Consider the following 25,902-nt stretch of genomic DNA (forward strand, 5'->3'; position numbering starts at 1 on the left):
TTGCATCCGGTGAATGTATTATGATATCCTTAAACTTTGTATATTCTCTCTTCCAATAATAATAGGGCCCAGCAAGTATGATGGCCTACTTGATTGTTTCCGGGCTATTCCTAACACGACTTAGAAGACCCGTTGGTAAGATGACAATAACTGAGCAAAAGTATGAGGGAGAGTATAGATACGTTAATTCCCGGCTCATCACCAACAGGTAAGGAGCAATGTATTAAAGGAATTTAGCTGTGGGGCACCTGGGTGACCCAGTCAGTTAAGCGTCCGACTTTGGCTCAGGTCATGATCTCGTGGTTCGTGAGTTCGAGTCCCACATCAGGCTCTGTGCTGTCAGCACAGAGGCTGCTTTAGATCTCTCTCCCCCTCTCTTTCTGCCCTTCCTCTGCCCCCGCTCTCTCTCTCAAAAATAAACAAACATTAAAAAATAGTAATAATCATTAAGGGGCGCCTGGGTGGCGCAGTCGGTTAAGCGTCCGACTTCAGCCAGGTCATGATCTCGCGGTCCGTGAGTTCGAGCCCCGCGTCGGGCTCTGGGCTGATGGCTCGGAGCCTGGAGTCTGTTTCCGATTCTGTGTTTCCCTCTCTCTCTGCCCCTCCCCCGTTCATGCTCTCTCTCTGTCCCAAAAATAAATAAATGTTAAAAAAAAAAAAAATAATAATAATCATTAAAAAGTGAAGGAATTTAGCAGTATTAAAAATGTGTTTTTATGAATATTGATGTCATATAAGTTAACTCCAAAAAGTGTGGTAGACAGTGTTACTAAAATTGTGTTTGTGAATTTCCCTCTTTTGAAAATATACATTATGAAAGATAATCAGTTTTATACAAGAGTAATCTTCCACATTTCTAACTCTTTTTCTTAACTGTGTAGTATCCTTGGTTCACCTCTTCATATCTTTTATTGACTAATTTTCTGTTCATTTCACTTTAAACATGCTCAAAATATAATTCAAATTCTGATTTACTTACAATACTTCTTCAAGGAAAATTCTATCTCAGCTTATCCACAAATACTTTTGAGACTGTTTGGAATTCTTAGTAATTCAGTCTTCCTGCATCTGTCTCTATTTTCCTATTTTCCTATTTTCCAGATAGTTTCCAAAATAGGAAGAAAAAGTATTAGGCTTTGGAGCCAGCCTGACTAGTTTCAAAATCTGCCTCCTCCATTTACCAGTTATATATTATACAACTTTCGGCAAGTTAGTTATAGCTTCACTTTTCTTGTTTATGATAGATAATATAGGGCTGTTGTGAGGATTAAATATGAAATACATACAAAGCTTCCAGCACAGGTTTTGATATGTAGTTTGTACTCAGTAAATTTTCTCATGTATTAACGTATGTATGTATTAATCTGTCAACCTTACCTCATTTTGAGAATCCTGATCTTTATTTAGTACCCCATAAGCATTTACAGACTTATTCAGAATACTTTTTTTAGGGGCACCTGGGTGGCTCAGTTGGTTAAGCGTCTGACTCGACTTCAGTTCAGGTTATGATCTCACGGTTCGTGGGCTTGAGCCCTGGTCAGGCTCTGTGCTGACAGTGTGGAGCCTGCTTGGGATTCTCTCTTTGTCCCTCTCTTTCTCTGCCCCTCCTCTGCTTTCTCTCTCTCTCTCTCTGTCTCTCTCTCTCTCTCTCTCTCTCAAAATAAATAAATAAACTTAAAAAATATTTTAAAAATATTACTCTTTTAATAATTCCCTCTTCCTTTATTTCCTTGCATTGCTAAAATGGTACCAATGTTAAATAGAATTTTGTGCTGTAGGGAGGCTGAGGAATAGATGATTGGTTGAGTACAGAGGTGATTTACCAAGTGAATGGAAGATGGTATCAGCTAGAATGCTTTCTTTTACAAGAAACAGAAAACCCTGATTCAGGTGGCTGTAACAATAAGGACATTTACTACTTGACATAAGAACTCATAAGATGCCTGTTCCAGGCACAGCATGATCAGGGCTCTGGCTCTTCTTTTATGTTCTCTTGGCTCAGCCCTCCTTTGTATGTTCCTCTTTTCCTCAGCCTAAGTTTTCTTGTGATTACAAGATGGCGAAGCAGTTCCAGATGTCACCAGCACTCCTCCCCTGTAAAAAGTCCAGAAATCAGAACAGGCCATCTCTTCACGAGAGCAGGAAAACTTTCCCGGAAGTCCCATGGCTGACTTTGTTTCACCTCTCATTGACCAGAATTATCACTTACCCATGTCTGAAGCAGTCACAGTAAAGTGATTGCCTGAGACCAAATGGAACTCATTCCTTGTAGATAGATAACTAAGAAAATTGGAGTTCTCTTAGGAAGAAGGATGTGGAAGAGAATTAATGGTAGATGCCCAGCCATAGTATTCTAGGATGTTTTTGCCCTTTCAGGTTTTAGACTGGGGCTAAAATGACTCGGTGGAATGTTCACTTTATCTTCCTCCATAGGCTTAAATGTGCAGAGGAGGTAGAAGGAAGCGAGAAACGAATTATAGGTATAGAATTGTTTTTAAACTGGAACTCTGATACCCTGGGGCTCTATATGATTGTGTCAAGGAAATGGTGAAACACAGGTCAAACGTGATTCATTTTTATACGAAGTTAATTTTACTTGAAGGGGCTGAGGCAAGAGCTACCTTGTTTTTATAATGGGAAAAATGCAGGTACATTTTGGAGTAGAATATGCAATTCACATAAATTTTTAAGGGAAAAAGAGACTTTAAGGAAATATTGGGTGCTTATTGAAGGCTTTTCAACTCTGCCCTCTAGGCTCCTGTGTAAATCTTTACTTTTCTCTGCTGTAAGAGCTACTTTTCTGGGAATGTTTACATCATACTGATGTATGGGAAGACTAGACTTGAGGGTCAGGTATGGTTTACAGTCTTATCTGCTTGACTTGCTAGCTGTATGACAACAGATTTCCTTAACTGCACTGAACCTTTCTTCATCCGTAAGAATGCCCTTCTTCTTCTAGTCAAGATTCTTGTGGCCCTTATGGACCCATTCAGTCCAGCTCAAGAAAAGGAGAGTTGTTGTGAGGAAATGGTGGGGTTCCCAGAATAAGAATGACTGTTCAGCTGGGCCTCCTGGAAACTGGCACTGTGAAATCATTTGGAGTTGGTTTGCTTTTCAGTCTTTCAAAGGCTGCATGTCATGGCATCGCTCAGTAGCTTCTTCTACCTGTTATTTATCCTCTCCCTCCTGTGTGTAGGGTCTGTACTCCATTTGTCATCTATAATGGCTGTCCCAGCCCTGCTTTCCTATATATCATAGCAGCTTCCTTCTTATTTTTTATTAAAGAAATTAATTAAATTTCTGAGGATTCACCCGGCACATCTTTTCCAACCAGGCTACAGGTGGCATATGCAACATATGGCTGCAGTTCAGTCTGTGATCCGGTTAGGTGTGTGTTCCTGTGCTCTCTGGTCAGCTGAGCTTGGAGCAGGATCTCCAGCATAGAACTGTGGCAAGACACACTCATTAAGCCTATAGTCTTAAGTGTCCACTGAAGTTTTTTTTTAATGTTTATTTATATTTGAGAGACAGAGACAGAGCATGAGTGGGGAAGGGGTAGAGAGAGGGAGCTACAGAATCTGAAGCAGGCTCCAGGCTCTGAGCCATCAGCATAGAGCCCAACGCGGGTCTCGAACCCACAAATCGTGAGGAGATCATGACCTGAGCCGAAGTCATATGCTTAACCTGCTGAGCCACCCAGGCACCCCCTAAATGTCCATATCAATAAAATATTCAGTCATCAAATACTCTATTTCAGTTGTTTTTCAGGCATAGATAATATTAAAATTAATTACTAAATTATTTTCTTTAATAGTGAAGAAATTGCCTTTTACAATGGAAATAAGAGAGAAAAGCAGACAATCCACTCAGTCTTCCGAAAACTGGTAAGATAACATGCTTGAGGCTCGTGTATTTATGGAAAGATTATTTTTGGCCCGTGATTATCTGTATCTATAGGTATATATCTTTAATCCTTAAGCTATTCATTTTTAAACAGCTATGAAGTATTTTTATGCTGTGTTTTCATAAAAAATATAAGAATAAAAACTATCCTATTAGTGTATTAAGCCTCCCATTACAAACATTATTTATTTATTAAAATAATTGTCAGTGTATTTTTAGAGATGCACAGGTGTCTTATTTAGAGATAAATTCTTTGGTTTCTGTAGCATTCTTGAAGATATTATGATGATGATTATTATTTAGTTAGAATAGGGGTCGGCAAACTGTTTCTGTAAAAGACAAGATAGTAGATCTGTAGCTTAGGCTTCTTAGACTGTATGGTCTGTGTTGTACCTATTCAGCTCTGCCCTTCAAAAGTAACTCTACACTCTATGTAAATGAGTGGGTGTGACTGTGTTCCAGTAATACTTTATTTACAAAAATACGTGGCAGGCTGCATTTGTACTTTGGGCCATATAGTTGGTTGACACTTGATTTAGGGTTCCAAACATTGTTTCTTGTGAAAACTGTACATACATCAGTTCTTTTCTTGCCATTTGGAAAATTTGAATTCAAGGAATTTTATTCATTCATTTAAAAGATACTGAGTGCCATCTAGGTGCCCATGCTTGTTCCAGGTGCTGGTAATATTGTGGACGTGACATACAAAATCCTGCCTGTGAGGAGCTTACATTTAAGTGGAAGTTTGTGAAATTAAGTGTATATTTGAAGTGATTTAAAAAGGTTAAGGAAACTCCTTTTAAATTCCTTATTTCAGAAATTGGATTTTTGCCTTACTTATATTTAACGTGACTGAACTTTGATAGTGCTTACTGATAAAATGCATTTAGGGTAATTTTCCAGGGAACTGCTGCTGTTCACCAGCTCACTCTTTACATGGCTTGCTTATTCTTATCCTTAGATTTTAGCCCCAAAGTTAACAGCTTATTGTGCCCTTGCCTTCTCTGGTTAGTCTATGTGAAATGGCCTTCCTGATTTAACGATCTGTTTCTTTAAAAGCATATATTGCAATTTATATTTATCTTATTTGTTTTCTAGTTTGTCTCTTTCATGAGGATGTAAACTCCATGAGCTCAGGGACCTTGTCTGTTTTATTCACTGTTGTATCTCCAGCATTGAGCATAGCATATAACACATGGCACTTGGTGAATAAATGTTCCAGTCATGGTACTTTCACAAGAGGTAGTAAGCCACCCTGACATGCATGGAGTGAGTAAGTTAGTCACAGAATAGAAATATCAAGGAAGGTGGTATTCCTGGCCAAGAGAACAACAGAAGGAAAGCCTTAAGACAGGAACATGTTTGAGGAACCAGTATTTCTGGAACTCAGAGAGGAGAAGCAGCTTAGATTAAATTTAGGATAGAGCCCAGTGCCAGATCATGGAGGGCCTTGAATAATCTGATAAAAAGGCAGAATACAAAACATTTTTAGATTTGTTATTTTAAGGTACTGCATTTAACTGAGATTAAAGCTACAGACTAGGGCTGTGCAGCATTGATTACATTAGCACTTGGTTCAGATAGAGTGTAATATGATTCTTAGAGAAAGCATAGACCAGATGTCTCCAACTAAAGCAAAGCACTGAGTGCCAATCTAAGCAGCTAGTGTTTTACCTAAATTAGCTCATCCTTCTGTTTTGTTGTTGTTGTTTTAGTTATTGATCATTTTCAGCATATATGTATCTGACCATATTCTGAATACAATATTATGTGCAAATAATACCACATTATCATTTATATGTGATTTCCATTCTGTTTGCATAAAAATGGTTTCATAGAGTATTTGTGTGGCATCTACTCTGTGATCAGCACTGTGCTCAAGAAATTGTGATGTACAGTGTAATCAGAGATCGTAGGCACTCTAAATATTCATGGAATAAATCTTATAATTTTTTTATTTTTAGGGTAGATTCATATTTTTATATACGTACAAAATATATATATTTTTGTTTTTGCTTCTGCCAGGTGGAGCACCTACATAATTTCATTTTGTTTCGGTTTTCTATGGGCTTCATTGATAGCATAATTGCCAAATGTAAGTATGCTTTAAAATGGATAGTGGAATGAGATTTGTGGAAAAAGTGAAGTGTTATTAATGTTTCAATCCTAACTGTTTTGTGTCAGATCTTGCCACTGTTGTCGGTTACCTGGTTGTCAGTCGTCCTTTCCTAGATTTGTCTCATCCTCGACATGTCAAGAGTACACATTCAGAACTTCTAGAGGTAAAGTATTAGTAACCGTTGTCATAATAAATGGAAAATTTCAATATAAAAACAAATAAAAGCTGCTTTTTAGTCTTAGAAACATAAGTGAAAACCAATATTTATTTCTTTTTAAGGATTACTACCAAAGTGGAAGAATGCTTTTGCGAATGTCTCAAGCTCTGGGTCGGATAGTTTTGGCTGGCCGTGAGATGACGAGATTGGCCGGGTAAGTAAGATTAGTAATGATGAACAAACAGTTGCAGAGAAGTTTTAAAACTGTGTAATACTTAATGATTGTGCCCAGTTGAGGTTTAGATAAGGGGCAACGAAGTCCCGTTTTACTACTCCTGGAAGCTGATTTAGGACCTTTAAAGAAGATTTTTCTCTGATAGTAAACTTTTCATGTTTGCTTAAGACAGCTGTTTTGAGCCTTCAACCAGGTTAGTGGTTCTCAAGCTGTCTGCTCTACGGACACTAGTATTCGATAAGTTGGAAAATGTTAAGTCATGGCAATCTTTTCTTAATTTACAGAAAATTAAGTTAATGAAGAGAATTTTCGCATTTGAACTTTTTTGTCCTCCTCTGTACTTTTTTTCCCTATAGGTCTTGTTACTGGCAACCTAGCAAAGGATAAACACAGATGAAGTTGATTTTAATGGGTAAAAAGTAAAAAGTCACTTCGTGGTGTCTGTGGCTGCAGTTGTAAATATGGTCATACTGTTAGGTGAAATTGTTCTTAGACCATAAAATGGAATTAAATATTTCAGTATTTTAAGCTCTAATATAAAGGGCTTGGTATGGTGTAAAAAACACCATCATGTAAAAAGTACTTCTGAAGAAATTGGATCACATCGGATCCTTCCCAGACCTGTGACCCATCCGCATGTTTCTTCTTTATTCTTCCTTATCTTCTATGGCAGTTTAGGGCTTCATTGCAAGATAGAGGAGATTGTCTACTGCTATGAGGAGTCTGTTTCTCTTGAGAATGCGGACACTCTTCCTGCTTATTAATAACTTTTCTCATGTCTTTATGGTTCATGGTAGATGGGATGCTTCTGTTCCTTTGGAAGGTTTCTGCTTGATTTTCACTCTTTTGATTCTTTGATGCAGATTGCTTTCTCTTTGACCATCATGTTATTTTTATTTCCTCAATGTCTTGGCGTTAGCTTTGATTTCTCTCTATTGCCACAGTGATTTCCAGCTAATATTAACACTTCATTTTTTCTCCCTTTTGAAGTAGGAAAGAGAGGAATCTTCCGTATTTGTCCATGTTTATAGGAAGGTAGCAGGCATTTTGGCATACTTGTAATAAATGCCTTCCTCAGACGGAGAAGCTAACTATATACTTGGCATTGTAGCTCATTCTAGCAGGAACTCAGTTCATGCTTCCTATGTCTAAGGAATGCACTAGTACTAGTCCTTAGTCTACTAGTCTAGTATCTACTAGAAACTTCCTTAAAATTCTAGTGGCATACAACTTTCTTGTCTCACCTGTTAAAAGAAGTAACTATGTGTTGAGGTGGGGATCCTATGAAACCTCTTCCCTTATCCTGTTCCTGTTGTCCTACTGAAACATAATAAAGCATGCATACACTATTAGCACTCATACTTTCTGATGATAAGACTTCTTCTTTTAGGTTATTTCATTTAAACTAAATTATAATTTTGGAAACTTGAGTTCAGTTTGAATAAGTTTTGAAGTTACACAATGTCATATGTCGTTACATCTCAAATAAATAACAAAAATAATAGAGATATGATGGCCTTTGGAGTTTTCATTAGGACTTTTTTGTGTGTGTTTTTTTTTTAGTTTTACTGCTCGGATTACAGAATTAATGCAAGTACTAAAGGATTTAAATCAAGGCAAATATGAACGCACCATGGTCTCACAACAGGAAAGGGGTAAATATGAATGCACTAAGCCATGTAGTTTAAATTTTGGCTGACATAATGTGGTGCTTTAATACTTATTTTCCACTTAAGGTATTGAAGAAGGAACACAAGTCATTCCCTTGATACCTGGTGCTGGAGAGATCTTCAATGCTGATAACATTATAAAGTATGTATTGAAAAGTTCTTTAGCACCATAAACATTTGCTAACTGCATAATAGCCTTGCTCTTTCAGCTGCATTTGCTTAGTATTTAATGTAAAATTTTAATTTTTTTTATCAATTTCCTCTGTAGATTTGATCATGTTCCTTTAGCAACGCCAAATGGAGATATCTTGATTCGAGACCTTAATTTTGAAGTAAGTTTTTAAATGATTGTATAAAAGCTTAGATCAGATTCAGAATGTGAAATGGAAAACTGTTTTCTGAATATTTATTTTTTTTTTTTTTTTTATTTTTTTTTTTTTTTTTTTTAAATTTTTTTTTTTTTTTTTTCAACGTTTATTTATTTTTGGGACAGAGAGAGACAGAGCATGAACGGGGGAGGGGCAGAGAGAGAGGGAGACACAGAATCGGAAACAGGCTCCAGGCTCTGAGCCATCTGCCCAGAGCCTGACGCGGGGCTCGAACTCCCGGACCGCGAGATCGTGACCTGGCTGAAGTCGGACGCTTAACCGACTGCGCCACCCAGGCGCCCCAATGAATATTTAAAATAACTGTAAGGCTTGTCTTAGTCTCTGAATCCGCAAAATTGTTTTAAAAAGTAAGTCTTTGAAACACTTAGAAATCTATTTTTCTTAATTGTCAGAACTTTAAAGTTTCCTATATTACTATGAAAATATCTTTTGCAAATGAAGTCTGTCTCAAGAAAGCGATAGAAGGTATAGTTACTTGTAATCTCTGGTGAGGAATGAATATTTAAACATGCAATATAATTTTATTCTAAGTTAAAAAAAACTATGGTTTGGTATTGTTTTGACCGTGCAGGAGGGTCTATATCTATACAAACAAAATACAGAATTTGTTATAACTGGAAACATGGAAGAGCAGCACAGTAGCACTGCAGTAACATCTCATGCCAAGTGAATAGTGCTGCTGAGTCAGTGTGGTCTGTTAATCAAATGGGAATATAGCAGATGCCATTAAAAAGAAGAAGCAAAGATGCGTAGTTTTGTGATTTATAAGACATTCCCAGACCTGAGGAACTATAACTATTAGGTTATATATCCGTTACGACTTTATGAATAGTTCAGATCTGAAAATCTTGTTGATTAGTAACAAATTCCTATCATGGAGGCTGTCTCCCGAGGTCTAGATATCATTTCTCTAGAACAACACTGTCCCATTGAACCGTCTGCAGTGATGGAAATGTGCCATGTTTGCTTTGTCCAATATAGTAGCCACACTTAAAATTTAATTTTAATAAGTTAGATCTTAAATAGCTACACGTGACTGACCTAGTGGCTACCATATTGGACAGCACAGCTCTAGAATTCTTCTCCACATGCCTACATGAGTGGCCTTCTATAATTTGTCTTATGTGGAACGTCTTTTCAACTACTTTCACTTTAGAAATGTCTGATAGTTGGGGCCCCTGGGTGGCTCAGTCGGTTAAGTGTCTGACTGTGGCTCAGGTCATGATCTCATGGTTCGTGAGTTCAAGCCCTGCGTTGGGCTCTGAGCTGTCAGCTCAGAGCCTGGAACCTGCTTCAGATTCTGTGTCTCCCTCTCTCTGTCCCTCCCTGCCCCTCACTTTCTCTCTCTCTCCCTCTCAAAAATAAATAAACATTAAAATAATAATAAAAAAGAAATATCTGATAGTTGATAAAATAAGTATCATTACTGGATTTGTTTTGCAATTGTTATAATCTTCAGCAAGTCTTCGATTTTGTTCCTCTTAGTAATGTATATTTTTTAAGTACATCCCCACTTTCTTTTTAAGGAACTATAAAAATGAAAAATGTTAGCTATGCAAAGTACTTTGAACTTATTTGACAATGAGTATTATATATTACCATATTTATTTTCAAGCCAGGAAACACAAGAATACATAGGGAAAGTGTAAATATAATTGGTAGATAATGAATGACTCCCAAGTATCCCAGAAGTGTCTCATTTAATTCTTGGTGTGCCAGTCATTGTGGTGTGCTCCCTTGGCATAGTAGGTAGCCACCTACCTGGCTTGATTTCAGGGATAAAGAAGAGCTCAGAACCCCATTTTTGTTACACCAGGGTGAAGGAGGGCCATGGGATTTCTCCAGTGAAGAATCCTCTTGGCCCTTTCTCCTACTTTCCCTCACTTTGTCTTGATGCAGAAATAGATTATACCAACATTACAGATGTATACTTGATTAAGCATAGTGAGAATGGATTTGGGATCTATACGTACAGATACACGGAATAGAAAAGATCCCGATTATTGTCTGAGGTATTACCTACTTTGTCACATGGGTATCATGCTAAAGGTGTCACTCTCCTTTTAGTCCTGAAGCCCTTCTTTTTAAAGTCCCTATGTTTGGATTTAATAAACTTCTGGCTAGTCCCTATAGCTTCACTTTTATAGTCTCAGAAAGACCATTACTTTTTGCTCTTATTTTGGTTTCCCTTGGAAAGTCTTTTGAGTCCCTAGTTATGCCCCTGCTTGTGTTTTACTTTGTGACCATGTTTCGTAGGACCTGTGATCTCTCCTGTTGATTCTTATTTTGTTTTCTCTTCCAATGGAAACTGTTTCTTTGACTTGTGCTCTTTGGGCCTAGTGTAATATATTCCTCTTCTCTCTCTCTCTGAGTTAGGTGTTTTAAGTTAGACTTGGCTTTTTCTCCTTTATTTCTGTCATTTTCCTTAATGTAGCCTTCCTTTATTTAACAAACATCCTTTACTTCTTTGTAACCTTTAGTTATTTTCTACCCATTTGGCTTACTTGAAAATAAGGATTCCTTTCTCCTGAAAAGAGGCATAATAAAACAGACTTGGCCACCAAAAAAATAAATGTTTAATGCTTTATGATTATTTTGTCTTTTGGGTCACCTAATGACAAGATAATATATATCTCTTTAGGATAGGAGATTTTATCCCTCATTCCTTTATAAACTCCCCCACCACAGATGTATTTATCCATTCAGATGTAGACTGAAGAGACCCTCAGAGATTAAAGACTTGTGGATTATAATGTAGGCATTAAAATAGTACTTTGTAAGTTACTCAGATTTTTACTTTTTTAGTAAGGCACATTTATAATGTTTGAAGAAGCCTGTGAATCTTCATAAGCAGCATACTTTTGTATATTCTCTTTTTTACTTAAATCATATTTATGTGTATAACTGTTTTTGATGAAGTCTTATATCTGGGGGAATATTTTATTGGTAAAATATAGTGGTACAGAGCACTTGTTGACCCCTTAAACTGATGCTGGAACCTCAGTAATTATAGTGTTATTAAGAACTTCGAACTATAAAAGGCCATAAGTGAAAGTTACCCTTGTGTTTTAGTCTTCATTTAAGCTGGGGTGGGGGGACATTTTTATAAATCTTTACCATGGAAAAATTATCGCTGGCTTATCATGACTGAGTCATAATCGGAAGTTTGCCCACCATTACCAAAAGCCATGGGGGTAAAGTTATGGCTGAATCCAAGACATTTGGGCATAAGAGAGTGCTTACAGATGTCTGTAAGTCTAATTATTATTTTTACATGTCATTATAAATTTGGTTTTTGGATTTCCTGGCATATTGCACCAAATAGAGTGGAGAAATATTGGATATCAGTGAAAACCACAATGAACAGTTAGGAACAGAATAAGGTCTACATGATTGATATGACTCAAAGCGTAGTAGTGGGGAACCATTTAATTAACAGCCCTGAACTTTAGGAGCTCCTAAGGAATCACCATTATAGTAAAGTAAAATTATTATATATAATCAGAAATATTCACTATATTCAGTTTCACAGGAAAAGGTAATAGGTAATTCCTTAGGAAGTCCATCAAAAAGATTCTTTAAAAATAATTTCTCGGAAAATGGGATAGTTCATTTTTCTGGAAAAATCATTCAGTATAGTTCATTCTCTAACACTGAAGTACATAAGATGTGGTCTTTTATTGTAGATCAGTTATGTGGTAGGCTAGTCATTCTCAACCATTTTTAATTTTTTTTTTTTTTCAACGTTTTTATTTATTTTTGGGACAGAGAGAGACAGAGCATGAACGGGGGAGGGGCAGAGAGAGAGGGAGACACAGAATCGGAAACAGGCTCCAGGCTCTGAGCCATCAGCCCAGAGCCTGACGTGGGGCTCGAACTCCCGGACCGCGAGATCGTGACCTGGCTGAAGTCGGACGCTTAACCGACTGCGCCACCCAGGCGCCCCTCTCAACCATTTTTAAAAAGAAGCTCATTCTTTTGTTACTGTGGTAAAATATACATAACGTACAATTTATCCCTTTCTACCATTAAATTTTTTTATTGTGGCAAAATGCACATAACGTAAAATTGACTCTTTTAACCATTTTTTTGTAAACAGTTCAATGCCATTAAGTTCATTTACAGTGTTGTGCAGCCATCACCACTAACCATCTCCACAAATTTTTATCGTAACCAACAGAAACTCTGGACCCATTAAACAATAATTCCTCATTTCCCACTCTCCCCAACCCCTGGTAACTACTATTCTACTTTACGGATATGACTATTCTAGGGACCTAGTATAAGTGGAATCATACAGCAGTTGTCCTTTTGTGTCTAGCTTATTTCTTGAAGTTTCATCCATGTTGTAGCACATGTCAGAATGTCCTTCCTTTTCAAGGCTGAATCCTATTCCATTGTACGTATAGTCTACATTTTGTTTATCCCTTCATCCTTCTGGGTTGCTGCCACCTTTGGCTGTTGTGGCTAATGCTGACGGCTCTGTGTTTCATCAGAGTAAAAGGCAGTCCTTTCAGTGGCTCCCAGTGCCCTGTAGGATTTGCCTGCACTGCTTTCCACCAACCTGTTACTTCTCTCAGCTCTTTTCCTACTACTCCTTCCTCCCTCTCAGTTTTCTCAACCTCTTTTCTGTTTTTTGACAAGGATACGTACATTCCTGCTTCAGTGCCTTTGAACCAGCTTTTTGTGGGTAGGGTTAGGCTAGAGTAGTCTTCCTCTAGATAAACTCCTAATTTACTCCTTTGAAAGTTGCCCAGTTGTCATTTCCAATGAGTCCTGGTCTGGCCACCTTAAAAACGTAACCTCCCCTAACCGCTTCCAAATTTCCTTACCTTGGTATATATTTTTTTCCATAGCACTTATTTTCTAAGATACTATTTAGTTTATTCATTTATTGTGTGTATTCTTTATCTCATGTCTCTCCCACTAGAATGTAAACTGGTACGGGCAGGTTTTGTTTGTTTTGTTTTTTATTCATTAGTATAGCTCCATTACCTAAAGCAGAACCTGACACTGAGCATTCTATAAGTATTCATTCAATTAAGTAATAAGAACATAAGGCCTCAACAGTTAAAAAAATTTGTCAAAGGCAGGTTCCACAGCTAGAGTAACTCATACCTTTGTTGTCTCCTTTCCTGCTGTGATACATTGCTCTGTAATGTGAGCTGAAATTCTAACCCAGGTTTCTGATTCTTCACAGGGTTGATTAACACTTATATGAGACCATAAGCTCAGAACTTAACCACTCTTGATTACTTTTTTTTCATTTAACTTTACATCATTGCAGAGCGATTTGGTGGCACTTGTAAATATTAATAATGCGTATATACTTCTAAGAATCTGATCTGTATAGAAACATTTCTCACCAATGCATAAATTCACTCACTGATTCCAGTTCATTGCAGTATTATCTAAAAGAGCAAAGCAAAATGCAAAAGACCTAACAAAAAGGAGGTAGTTAAATAAATCAGGGTGCATTCTTAGAATGGAATACACTGTAGGCATTTAAAAAATAGAATGGGAGGAATCTGAGTATACTGACTTAGAATTTGTGATATATTATTAAATAATAACATATAGAACATACATAGTATGATTGCTTTTTTTTTAAACATATACACACATACTTGTTTTCAAGAATTCTCAAAATTTATAAGCTGCAGTCATTGACTTTTAAATGAAAAAAAGTGAGTAAATATTGACAGTAAACAAAAATGAAAGGTCAACCAAACCCTCCACTGCTTCTGCCTATTATCACATTTATAGACAAACTAGAAAGCTTATCGTTAGCAAAGAACAAATTGACTCAAAAGAAATGTTCACTGAGTATATATTCCCTATTAATTCATGGACTGATTTTCAGGTTCGATCTGGGGCCAATGTTTTAATTTGTGGTCCAAATGGCTGTGGGAAGAGCTCACTTTTCCGTGTTCTTGGCGAAGTAAGTACAAATTGGCCTCAAGATATTGTAGTCTTGTTTTGCCATACAATCTACTACATGGTGAAATTTATAATTGCTCCTCTCCCCCTTCCTTTTCCTTTTATAGTTATGGCCTCTTTTTGGAGGACGTCTAACTAAACCTGAGAGAGGAAAGTTATTCTATGTTCCTCAGGTAAGACCTTGTTTATTTTGTAATCTTTGATTTAAAGATCTTTTCATTTATTTTTAAAGAATTCACTTATAATGATTTTTGCTCTGCCACTATCAGAGACCTTATATGACCCTTGGAACACTTCGAGACCAAGTGATATATCCCGATGGAAGAGAAGATCAGAAAAGGAAGGGGATATCTGACCTAGTAAGGAAATGCTTATGGACTAGACCTACTGGAAATCCCCCATATCAGATTCTTTATCTTAATCAGTTAAAGCATTTTAACTGCCAGGTAGTTTATCCTAGCCTGAAAAGCCTTCTAAAACCTTGTCATTAATTATAACTTTCCAAGTTGAGGTAAGATGTTAACTACTTTGCTTAAATATGGTTTGGTGAATTTAACCTTGTCTTTAAACTATTACTTTTTTTTTTTCATTGCCCTTATCTTTTAATTATATGCAATAGTGTTATTCTCTTTAAGCTACCACATATGTCAAAGTTAGCATAGATAGGAAGTAAAGGATTTAGGGCTATCTTTGTGTCACATTCTTTTGTGAAATGTGCCCCTTTAAGTAATATTGGCAGTAGAATTACAGCAATTCTAGTTTAAAAAATAAAGCAAGCTAGAGAATGTTGGTTTACATTAAGTGTGATTTAATCTTTAATCATTTTGCTGAAAGGTACTAAAGGAATACTTAGATAATGTCCAGTTGGGTCATATCCTTGAACGTGAAGGAGGCTGGGACAGTGTTCAGGATTGGATGGATGTCCTCAGTGGTGGAGAGAAACAAAGAATGGCGGTAAGTTATTCTTGGACTACATTGCATGACAGGGCAACTGATTGCTTAGGGTCACTCTTACAGTCCAATATTTTGATTAATCAAGGCGCATAGTTTTATCTTAATCTTTTATTTAGCAAGTATTGTTGAATGGATTAGTTTAAATGATAATAGAAATGCTTGAAAATATATAACTTGCATGTACATTTAGAAGTCTGAAAAATCCATAAATTTTCTAATTATATTACTATTAATTCATTGGGGATTAATTAAAGTTGGGGAAACTTTCCATCACATTGATCCTGGGTTATATGGTAGCCCAAGATGTCTTATATCTTTTTCCTGTTGACCTCTCACTGAAGCTGTTCTTTCTGAAATATCAGAAGGTAGTAGAAATCATCCACTCTAACTTTGTTCCCACTTTATTCTGTTCCTGCCCTTCCCTCTACCATTATGTGTGTCCTGGTTTCAGGGCTCAGTATCTGCTACCCAAAATTATTTAGATTTCTTACATTTTCCTAATATGAAGAAGGGTTTGCAAGGAACTGTTTTAATTTTGTGATTGTCTAAATTTATTCCTGATCAAACTTGACTACAGGACACTGCATATTAAGAGTGATACCTTGAGTATCTGTTAAGAGGGATAACTTTTAAAGAGTCATTTTCTAACATGCATACCATAGTTTGCGCAGATCCAGAGGAATTTTTTTTCCAGTGTGTTAACCTTGTGGAAATTAGAACTGTGGCTAAGGAAAAACAGTAAAAGAAATGGCTTATTGCTGAATTGCTTACTCATTATCTTTAGATTCTATTCTCCCTTTTCTGTTGCCTCCTATTCCCTGATACTGCATATTATTTTTCCCAAAACATACCCATTCTATATGAACTTAATAGTGATTTGTCTGGCTAGTACTATAGCATAAGATTAATTGATAGAGTGAAGAATGAGTCATAAACAAAAGAAAAGAGATGTCAGCCACACTCAAAATGGAAATTGGGTGGTAGGAGTGAGAATTTGAAGTGATTGGGGTTTCTGGAGTCAATTTAGTAGATGACTATAGAAATAACTGCAAGTCAGTAGAGCAAATTTAAATTCTTGTTACCATGACTTCAAAGAAGATGGAGGGATAAGTCAATGTGGAATGTGGAAGGAAGGAGAAGAAGGGAAAGATCAAGGAGGACTCATGGCCTTCTAGGTTGAGCAGCTGTTTGATAGTGTGATTTGCTGAAATGTTTAAGATGGGGGTGGAGTACATGAATGGATTTTAAGGGGAAAATCAGATAACTAAGTAGAAATATCAAAGAGGAATATTTATATATCAGTCTCGTAATTAGAAGAGAAGGATGGGCAAGAGATACATATTGAGAGTTTACAAATGTAAATAATACTTGAGATAATGAGATTCAATGAGATCACTCAGACAATGTAGGAAAAAGAGGAGAGGACTTAGGAATTGGCCCTGAGGAACCCCAACATTTAGTGGTCCAGCAGAAAAGAAAATGCTGGAAAAGAAACTGAGGAAGCAGCCTAAGAAGTGAGAAGAAACGTTAAGACTATGGTTTCACTGTTACTTTCTCAAGAAGGAGGAAGTGGTCATCTGAGTTGCATGTAGCAGAGAAGATAAATTGGGTAAGGATGGAAAAGTGTCCATTGGTCTTGCAACATGGCGATCGTTGTTGGGGGCTGATGACCAGTTGGAATATCTGTTAGACAAAGGATCAGGGTAAATAATTCCCAGAAAATAAAATACGTATGGAAAATAAATGAGCAAATGTTCAGCATTTTTGCCAATCAAAGAAATGGAAGCTGTAATGATCTTGATGTTAATTTTTACTTAAAAAATTTGCGGAGCCTTTAAAAAATGAGCACACCCAGTACTGACCTCAGGGATATAAAACGGGGGCACTCAAAAATAATTGGTGGAAATAGTAATTGGCAGCTTAATATCAATTGCCATGACTAAGGTAACAGAATATTTAGAAGTAAACACATATTTGCACTTGAGCCATCTAGAGTCTGAATTCCAAGATTTGGTTACAATATATACCCTCTAATCTTGTTTAGAGAACTTTCTCTGATGGTTTAAAACTCAACTTCATTTCACATCACATCTTAAATGTTTTGATGAACTCTTAACAGTATTTCCCATGTGTTACATTTTCCCCTTTGTTTGGGAAGACAGTAAAAACAGGTTTTTTGATATTGTTTCTGTTTTGGGAAAACATTTTTTGAGTTAAAATAATTTTTGTACTTCTTTTACAAGACTAAGTGTAAATCTAGTTGAGCTTACTAGTTTTTGCATGTTGTGATTACACAAAATATTTCTTTCTGTGCTTCAGATGGCAAGGTTATTTTATCATAAACCCCAGTTTGCCATTTTGGATGAATGCACAAGTGCTGTGAGTGTGGATGTGGAAGGCTACATTTACAGTCATTGTCGAAAGGTAAGCACTTTAGGTTCTCAGTTTTAGGGTTTGTGTCATTCTTCTCTGTGTACTCTGTGTCCAGCGAAATATCTGTCCAAAGAGAAGATTTCAAGTTATTAAGTAACGAAATTACTATCAAAGAAGGATGTATCCACTGTAATCAAGATTTCAAATGATAATTAGTAGATATGAATAAAAGAAAAAGAATTGTAAATGATTTCTGTATATAATTCTTTAGCCGTATCTTAGATTTGAAACAAATAGTATATTTAAACTTACTTCCAACTTTCTTACCAAAGTTTCTTTTGGTAGCCTTTTCTTTAAGTAACTATTGAGTGGTTACTAGCAGTATATCCTAACCATTCGCAGCATTGTGTAAGTAAACGAAGTACAGGAGTCTTTTAACAAGTTGTAGCTGTTCTTTGGGGGTTTATAGTACATATAAAAGGTCATATCGCATATTTACAGTGTGAATTCCTACCCATCAGTGTTGGTACTAGCAGCAGCAGCATCTCCCGGGAACTTGTTAGGATGCAGACTCTCTGGCCCTACCAAGTCAGAGTCCACATTTTAACAAAATTCTCAAATGCACATTAAGGTTTGAGAAGCATTGGCATGATGACAAAGGAATGCATGTGCTACATTCATCTTTGTAGGAAGATTTTCATTACTGATTTTATTTCTGTAATGGTTTGTTTTCTATTCTTGAATCCGTTTCAGTCATTTATAATTTCTCTATGTATTTGTTCATATAAACTTTCAGATTTATAGGTATTGGAGGTATTTATAGGTATAGTCCATTTGATCAGTGATTTAGAGGCTGGTAGTTTTGACCATGCGACTTCCCCTTACATCTAGTTGTAGGCTGTAAGTCCCCACATAAGATGTGATTCTCCTATAAAGCATAGATTCCATTTAAAAGAAAAAAATTCTTATGGGACTCCCAGTTGATAATTTAACTTATACTACTATAACAGCAATTGAATATGTATAAGTATGAAATCAAGTATGAGCCCCTTGAACTTAGAGCTGATTTACAGCCACAAAACTAGTAAATTCACAAATTAAGTACAGACAAAACAGAGTTTCAATTTGGTAACATTAAAGAGACCTCTAAATACTGTTTTGCTGAAACCAAACCACTGGTTTAGGATTTAATTATGGAAAGATACAGTCTGAGGTCCAGATCTTATATTTTGAATTTTGTTTATGTATCTTCAGCAATTCTAACGAAAAGAATGCTTTCATTAAGTTGAGATCTGATCCAATTATTGTGGAATCATAAGAATAAATAATTTCTGAAGTGAGCTCTCCAAGATTAAATAAATGTTGTACCACTGAAATGTATTTTATTAGTAACTTATTTTGTCATGCAGTTTCTGACCAATTTGAGAACCTTTCCACACGACACCCAAAGTCATGGCACATTAAAAGTTTTAAGTGCTGTCACTTTAAGTAATCACTTGGTACCAGCAGAAGTATAAATCCAGACTTGGGCACTTAAATCTCATGTTGAAATGATCCGGAATGTACTTAGGCTAATTTTTAAAAAATTATCAAAATGAAAATAAAATTAGAACTCATGATGGAATTTTCTGGATATTCTGGCATTTATCTCTGTCAGCCTTGAGAGATCCATTTTAGGAAACCATGATCTAGAGCAGAGTTTCTCAGTCACCACTCTTCTGACATTTTGGCCTGGATAATCCTTAGTTGTGGGGGGCTCTCCTTTGCGTTATAGGATATTTGGCAGCATCTCTGACCTCCATTCATTAGATGCCAGTAGCTCTCTCAGTTGTGACAATCAAGAATGTCTCCACGACATTGCCAAGTGTCCTCTAAGGGATAAAAATCCTCCCGTCCCCAGTTGAGAACTACTGATCCAAAGCATCTGTAGTTATATTGATTAGTGTTTTGTTTTTAATCTTTATTACAGTCTAAATCTTTATATACAGTTTAAAAACCAATAAGCTTTTTGGGGCGCCTGGGTGGCTCAGTTGGTTAAGCATCTGACTCTTGATTTTAGCTCAGGTCATGATCCCAGGGTGGGGGGATTGAGCCTCCCCCCGCCCCACTCCCATGTTGGTCTCTGAGCTGGATGTGGAGCCTGCTTAAGATATTCTCTCTCTCTTGCTCTTGTTCTCTCTCTCTCTCTCCCTCTCTCCTTCCCTCCCTCTCTCCTTCCCTCCCTCTCTCCTCTCCCTCTCTCCTTCCCTCCCTCTCTCCCTCCCCTTCTACCTCTCCCCCACTCATGCTCACGCTTGCTCTGCTCTCTTGCTCCTTCTCTCTCAAAAAAAATTAAAAACAAAATAAAAAAATGAAAACCAATAACCTTTTAAAACCACAAGATTTTTCATTATTTTGCAGCAAGCTCAACTGGGTAACCAAACCTTGCCTGAACTAACAAAAGATATTTAAACTCTTAGACGTCTCAATGTCAGTGTTCTTACATGCTTCCACAGAAACATTCATGTGTTTAATTACAGAATTCTTTCCCAGAACCCTCCGGTGATGATACTACTACTTTTCCAAAATCTGAATTCCAAGACCTATTCCAAAACAGGGGTTCCAATAAAGGATTATGATCCTGTATTTGAAAAACAGATGTACTGTAGACAACACTCTATTATATAGATTTAATTTTCCTGATTTTGACCTTTTGCTATTTTAACTGTTCTTGTACCCTTTTCATATATTTTTCGCAGTAAAATAGGAAATGTGTTGGGATGTATATTTTCTGCTCCATACAAAATAGTATACTTAATGCTAGTACCTGTTGTTTTTTTATTTTTAAAGACTTTATTGATACTTGTTTGTTTTTGTTATGTGGTCAATGGTCAGTACTTTGCGTTACCTTGAACATTGGCGTCCATTGTAATTTTTTCTCTTTCACATTGATTTTTAACTATAGCTTCTGAAGACAGTCATTTTAATAGCTTAAAAATATATACTACTTTAATTTGTGATTCTCTGTTATTGATGTAAGCCTAAATCATTTTCTTTCTATTAGGTCGGCATCACTCTCTTTACTGTGTCACATAGAAAGTCTCTTTGGAAACACCATGAGGTTTGTATTTCTTAACATTGAATGGTATAGGGGAATTTTATCTTATTTAAATATGTGCATTCAGGTGGTTATATGCTTTTAGATTTCTTGGTGTATGTTCCCTTTTAAATACATACCTTGAAGTACAAAAGGTGATTCTATTTCAGGTATATAAAATAAAATCGGTTTTTCTTAAATATTATTGTAGTTGTCAGTTTTAAAAGTTCTAATACATATAAACAAGCCTTCGTTGTATTTGAGAGATACTAGAAAACCACTTGTGGTTCTCTGTTTTTATAAATGACTGTTGTATAATAACTGACTAAAATTTACACACCCTTATCACAGCTATTGCTAAGTAAAGTTTTTCTCACTACCCAGTATTGGCAGGAGGGGAAAGAGTCTCGAGGATTAGATGGCAGAAGGTTTAGGGAAATTTTTAGTGAGATCATGGCTATAAAGGGGAAACTGAATAATGTCGGCTATGTTTACCATTGCACTGTAACAAAATAGAATCATTAAGTAGTCGCTATAATTTACACAGAGATTGCGTGAGGTTTGCACTGGTACAATACCCTATTTATTCTGGTGCTTAAGCAGAGCCATTCTCGGTGTGGCAGTTCTTTTCAGCTCTTGATGTAAGGTGATCACACCCCAAACTAAACCCTGTTGATTCATTTTCCCTCCCTCCCTACTTTCTTTTTCTCTTTCTTCCTTCTTTTTCTTCCTAAATGATACATTTTAGGTAGAAGAACGGGTTTGAGAAAAATTAGAACAATGGTATAGGGTATCTTGTGCCTTAAAATACATACCTCATGGAGCAGCGTTTTCACCAAGTACTGGGCTACATAAATGTCCTTGAGGGATACAGAGTACTGTCTTTACCCCCAAGAACCTTATGGTTTATGTGATCGTGTACAAATGATCAAATGAAGAGCATGGGATTTAAAGTCAGAAAACCTGGGTTTAAGCACCACTGTTTCTGGCATCAGTTGCTTCCTTCATTAATAAAGTTTCTTATCCTTGCCTTCCTGTCTCCTAGATTACCATGAGGATCAGAGAGATAGCCTCTATGAAAGTGTTTTGTGAAAAATAATGGAATTCTGTATAGCTGCTTGACTTTTAAAGATTCCTTTTATGATCTTATGACATAATTTGACCATTTTTTCATGAATGAAGTGAGAAAGTGAATAACAAAGCAGTTTAAAAAATGTCCAGGCCTTTGTGTTTTCTCAGGGGTTCATAAACATTACAGCCAGAGAGCTGTGAGAGGACTTGGGCTTGATTTCCCCTCTTTTTCTGGTGGTGCACACAAGCAAAACATCAAGAAGTGATTATGTGAAGGAGGGGTGACACGTTACGATGTCAGAGGCCACAATAGCTAAGAAATAACAACATAGAAGACGGAAAAACAAGTCCTTTCTGTAAATAAAAAGCCACTAAATAAAACAGAAGCCTTTGTAACTGCCGTCCTAAGTGTCTTCAGTGAATAGGGTATATAGGAACTCTGTATAGCTCTTTTCCTCCTCTGCTAAGACCAAGAACTAACAAAAGCCTTAAGTTAGAGGTCCCACACTGATCCAGGAAACCAGATAAAGGAAGTATTCAAGACTGCCCTGTTGATCAGTGTGTTTTTACACAACCAAGATCAGATCCTTGTTTTTGTGGAGTTACAGAAGCATTCTGATTTGTAGGAGGCTTATACATTTGGTTCCTTCAAGATAATAAGGAATTCTGGTATTTTAGTTCTCATAAAGGAAAGTACTATATCCACTCCAAGCAGAATTATATTGTTGCTATTTTTAAAAAAAGATAAGACGTTTTCATTTAGTCTTATAACCTTTCTGTGTATAAAACTTTTGACGGTTTTAGTAAAGCTTAAAGTAATTCCCAATCGTACTCTTGCATAATAACCTCTACATAAATTGCTGACAAAAAGGAAATTCTCTTAGTCATTGATTTTTCTCCCCTGCTTCTTTCCTACAGTACTACCTGCATATGGATGGGAGAGGCAATTATGAATTCAAACAGATAACAGAAGATACAGTTGAGTTTGGCTCTTAGAATCCAGAGAGCTGTACTGCTTCAATGAATTCATTACAGAACACACTTAGAAATATACAGTACATTGTAAAATAAAGTTGAGCTTGTTTGTTTTTAAACAAAGCAACAAATTAGCTATGAAATGATTGAGAACAAGTTGTTACAATTAATATTATATAGGAGATTGCTAATTGTGTATATGTTGGTTTAATTATTAATATGTACTAAGAATGTCCTTATTCTTGTGGTTAAAAACCTGCCTAAATTAAATTGGGCTTAAATCAGTGTAACCTGATTCATCCTGGGATGTAAACCATTTGAAGTCAGCTAATTTGACTTTGATGGCTCTATCTTTTCCTTCAGTGAAGAACCCTATTAAAAACTGGGGTCATCATTTATCCTGTTCTAACAAGATAGTTTTGAGTTTCATTTTCTTGTGCTCCATGATAGTGGGAAACAAATCAGTGTATTATCAAAATGTACAACATCAATGCATAATAGCATTTATTACACGGTGGCAGATTTCTTTAGCTGCCACCACTACACTCATTCCTTGTATATGTGTCTTGGGGTACATTTGACTCCAGGAAAGCCATTTGAATTTTCTTTGGCTAAATCATAAATGTGCCCCTCTCAATCTGCAGTATTGAGTCGTTTTGAGGGTTCTTTGTGGTGATATAACAAAAATTTATGTGCAGTCTTGCTTACAAGGGGTGGTTACTATGTTTCACACCTGATCTTCCCAATGTTTGGGATATTAAAACACAAAGTCCTTATATATCAAGCTCAAGGTCTTTAAGAGTGTTAGATTTTTAAAAAGAATCGGATGGATTTGTGTATGGTAGAAACCCATTCATTAGAAGTATGGTGGTTACACGGCATTAAACTCCGGATGAGCCATAGGAATGCACTACAGGAAGTAATGCACTGAGTATGCAATGTTATCACTGTCTTTGACCGTGATTTTATGTTGGAGAAATATGTTATAAATGATTATGCACATGGGTGAATTATGTTTCTTAGGCACTGGTTTATCTCTGTGAATCTTGAATAGCTTTTTTATATTTGGGTTATTATGTTGAACTATCCTAAGAGAAATTGATTTCAGCTCACCAAACCACATTAATGACTTGTATTATTTGCACAGGGAAAACTGAAAATGAATATTATCAATAAGCTAGATATGAAATCAGTTTTATCAAACTAGGGTTTAGAAAGGGGCGTTTTATATTCTTATTTCTGTATAACCGATTTTGGTTTTTTGCAGAATTAACTATGAGAATCACCGGCTACCAAAGTAAAACTTGATGTACTGATTCCATAATACATAACTTTCAGTTTTTACCACTCTCTTTGGCAAACTTGTATACTTACTTATTTTCTGTTCAGATTAAAAAGAATCAGATATCCTGTACAACCTTTGCTTGTTCTTTTTATTCTGCTATCTAAAAACTGGGTAGTTCATACATAGTTCATATAATCTTGACTTGAAAAACACAAAAATAAATTGACATTCAGAAATCTCTTTTAGCACCCAATGTCTCTTTTAAAAAAGTTTTGTTAAATTTGATTTTAACAGAATGAATTTCTCTTTTAGAAAAACCACCATAACACCTTCAGTGTATCAGGGCACCTGGCTGGCTCAGTTAGTAGAGCATGTGACTCTTGATCCTCGGGGTCATGAGTTTGAACCCCACATTGGATGTAGAGATTACTTAAAAAAAAAAAAGTTAAACTACAAACTTTAGTGTACCTCACAAATGCTGCCAAATAACCAGGAGACCTTAAAAGATATCAGTCCTGGGAAAGATTTTAAGTTACGGAGGAAATTTTAGATTTTCAGATTTCAAGATTACCCTAAACCTACTAATAGCCGCCTCCTAATCCCTTCTGTAATGGATGTTTACCATCAAAAAACCATTTTGTTTTTTTTTTTTAATTTTGTCTTCCTTTTAAAATTTAACAAACATTTTAAAGCGCCTCACCATTTGAGGCATGGAGGAATATCCTTCTCCTGGAGAATCACCATTACATTAACGTAATGATGGTTCTGAGAAGATCTACAATAAAGAAACGAAACATTCCTAAAACATGATTGAACAGGGAACATCTTTTTCATCATAGTTCCTCGTAACATCGACTATAGGCTGCACTGGGAAATAGCAGTTTAATCTGAAAAATAAGCCAAAGGATAAGTTTTATCCAGGAGCAACATACTATTGCGTACCAAGTGTATCACTCTGTTCTAACACCAAGCTTCTAGTTTTCATACAACAGAAAATAGGGATGTAAACAACTAAGGTTGTTTGCTATGCATTAATGGAATAAACATGTATCTGGGGTTTGCCTCTGCAGGGCAGGAAAAATGTTACCTTCCCCTTCTTTGGGTTTTTGGCTGGGCCTGAGAATTAAGTTGACACAAGACGGATGAACAGGAAAGAAACATTTATTTAATACAAGTTTACGGTGGCACAGAAGCCCTCATAAGGAGATGACCCAAAGACATGGCATAACCTAAAGGCTTTGATACTGGGTTGAACAAAGAGAGGCAGCTGTGGAAAAGCAGATAAGTTATGTGAGGAAGCCAAGAAAAAAGGTTTTGTATAGAATTCTCTCAGTCTCAACATCCTGCCCTTGAATGAGGATGGTACTTTCCTTCTGGTTGAGGGAGGACATCTTCAGAATGGGGAGGACAAGTATTAGCTTGTTTTCAGAAAGAAAAAGGGCAGAGTCAAAGTGCCCTTCTTGTACCTGTTTTTTTTTCTGTGTCTTTAGATTGCAACTGTCGTTATGCTGAAGTAAGCATGTCTTGGAGCGGCATATTTTGCCACCTTCACCTTTTTCCTCCTCTCCTAATGATTAGCATTTGACTTAAAACTGTAGTGATACTATAGGTTGTATCATTTCTTTATGTAATTTTCACACTTTTAAAATCGGTGTTTAAAAGTGTAGTTTGCCTGAGGGCGGAGTGAATTGTCTTCTGTCAGATGGACTTGAGCATTGTTAGTTGTAGGAAACTGTTTACATTTTTACCTACACC

General features: G+C 36.4%; 1 protein-coding gene across 2 annotated transcripts in view; it reads left to right on the top strand.

Moving 5' to 3' along the window:
• Window positions 1–24,276, top strand: part of ABCD3 (ATP binding cassette subfamily D member 3) — a 76,882-nt gene extending 52,606 nt beyond the window's left edge. For both annotated transcript variants that reach the window (XM_045478354.1, XM_045478355.1), the window contains 15 exons: window positions 66–208; window positions 3,815–3,884; window positions 5,929–5,998; window positions 6,088–6,185; window positions 6,302–6,393; window positions 7,978–8,069; window positions 8,151–8,226; window positions 8,353–8,416; window positions 14,337–14,414; window positions 14,521–14,586; window positions 14,683–14,772; window positions 15,248–15,367; window positions 17,687–17,791; window positions 20,784–20,840; window positions 22,806–24,276. In XM_045478354.1, the coding sequence (XP_045334310.1) occupies window positions 66–208; window positions 3,815–3,884; window positions 5,929–5,998; window positions 6,088–6,185; window positions 6,302–6,393; window positions 7,978–8,069; window positions 8,151–8,226; window positions 8,353–8,416; window positions 14,337–14,414; window positions 14,521–14,586; window positions 14,683–14,772; window positions 15,248–15,367; window positions 17,687–17,791; window positions 20,784–20,840; window positions 22,806–22,883 (1,299 nt within the window). In that variant the 3' untranslated portion in view covers window positions 22,884–24,276. The remainder of the gene's footprint in view (window positions 1–65; window positions 209–3,814; window positions 3,885–5,928; window positions 5,999–6,087; window positions 6,186–6,301; window positions 6,394–7,977; window positions 8,070–8,150; window positions 8,227–8,352; window positions 8,417–14,336; window positions 14,415–14,520; window positions 14,587–14,682; window positions 14,773–15,247; window positions 15,368–17,686; window positions 17,792–20,783; window positions 20,841–22,805) is intronic.
• The last annotated feature ends 1,626 nt before the right edge of the window (window positions 24,277–25,902 follow it).

The sequence above is a fragment of the Leopardus geoffroyi genome, chromosome C1, assembly GCF_018350155.1.
Source record: "Leopardus geoffroyi isolate Oge1 chromosome C1, O.geoffroyi_Oge1_pat1.0, whole genome shotgun sequence".
Lineage (NCBI taxonomy): Eukaryota > Metazoa > Chordata > Mammalia > Carnivora > Felidae > Leopardus > Leopardus geoffroyi.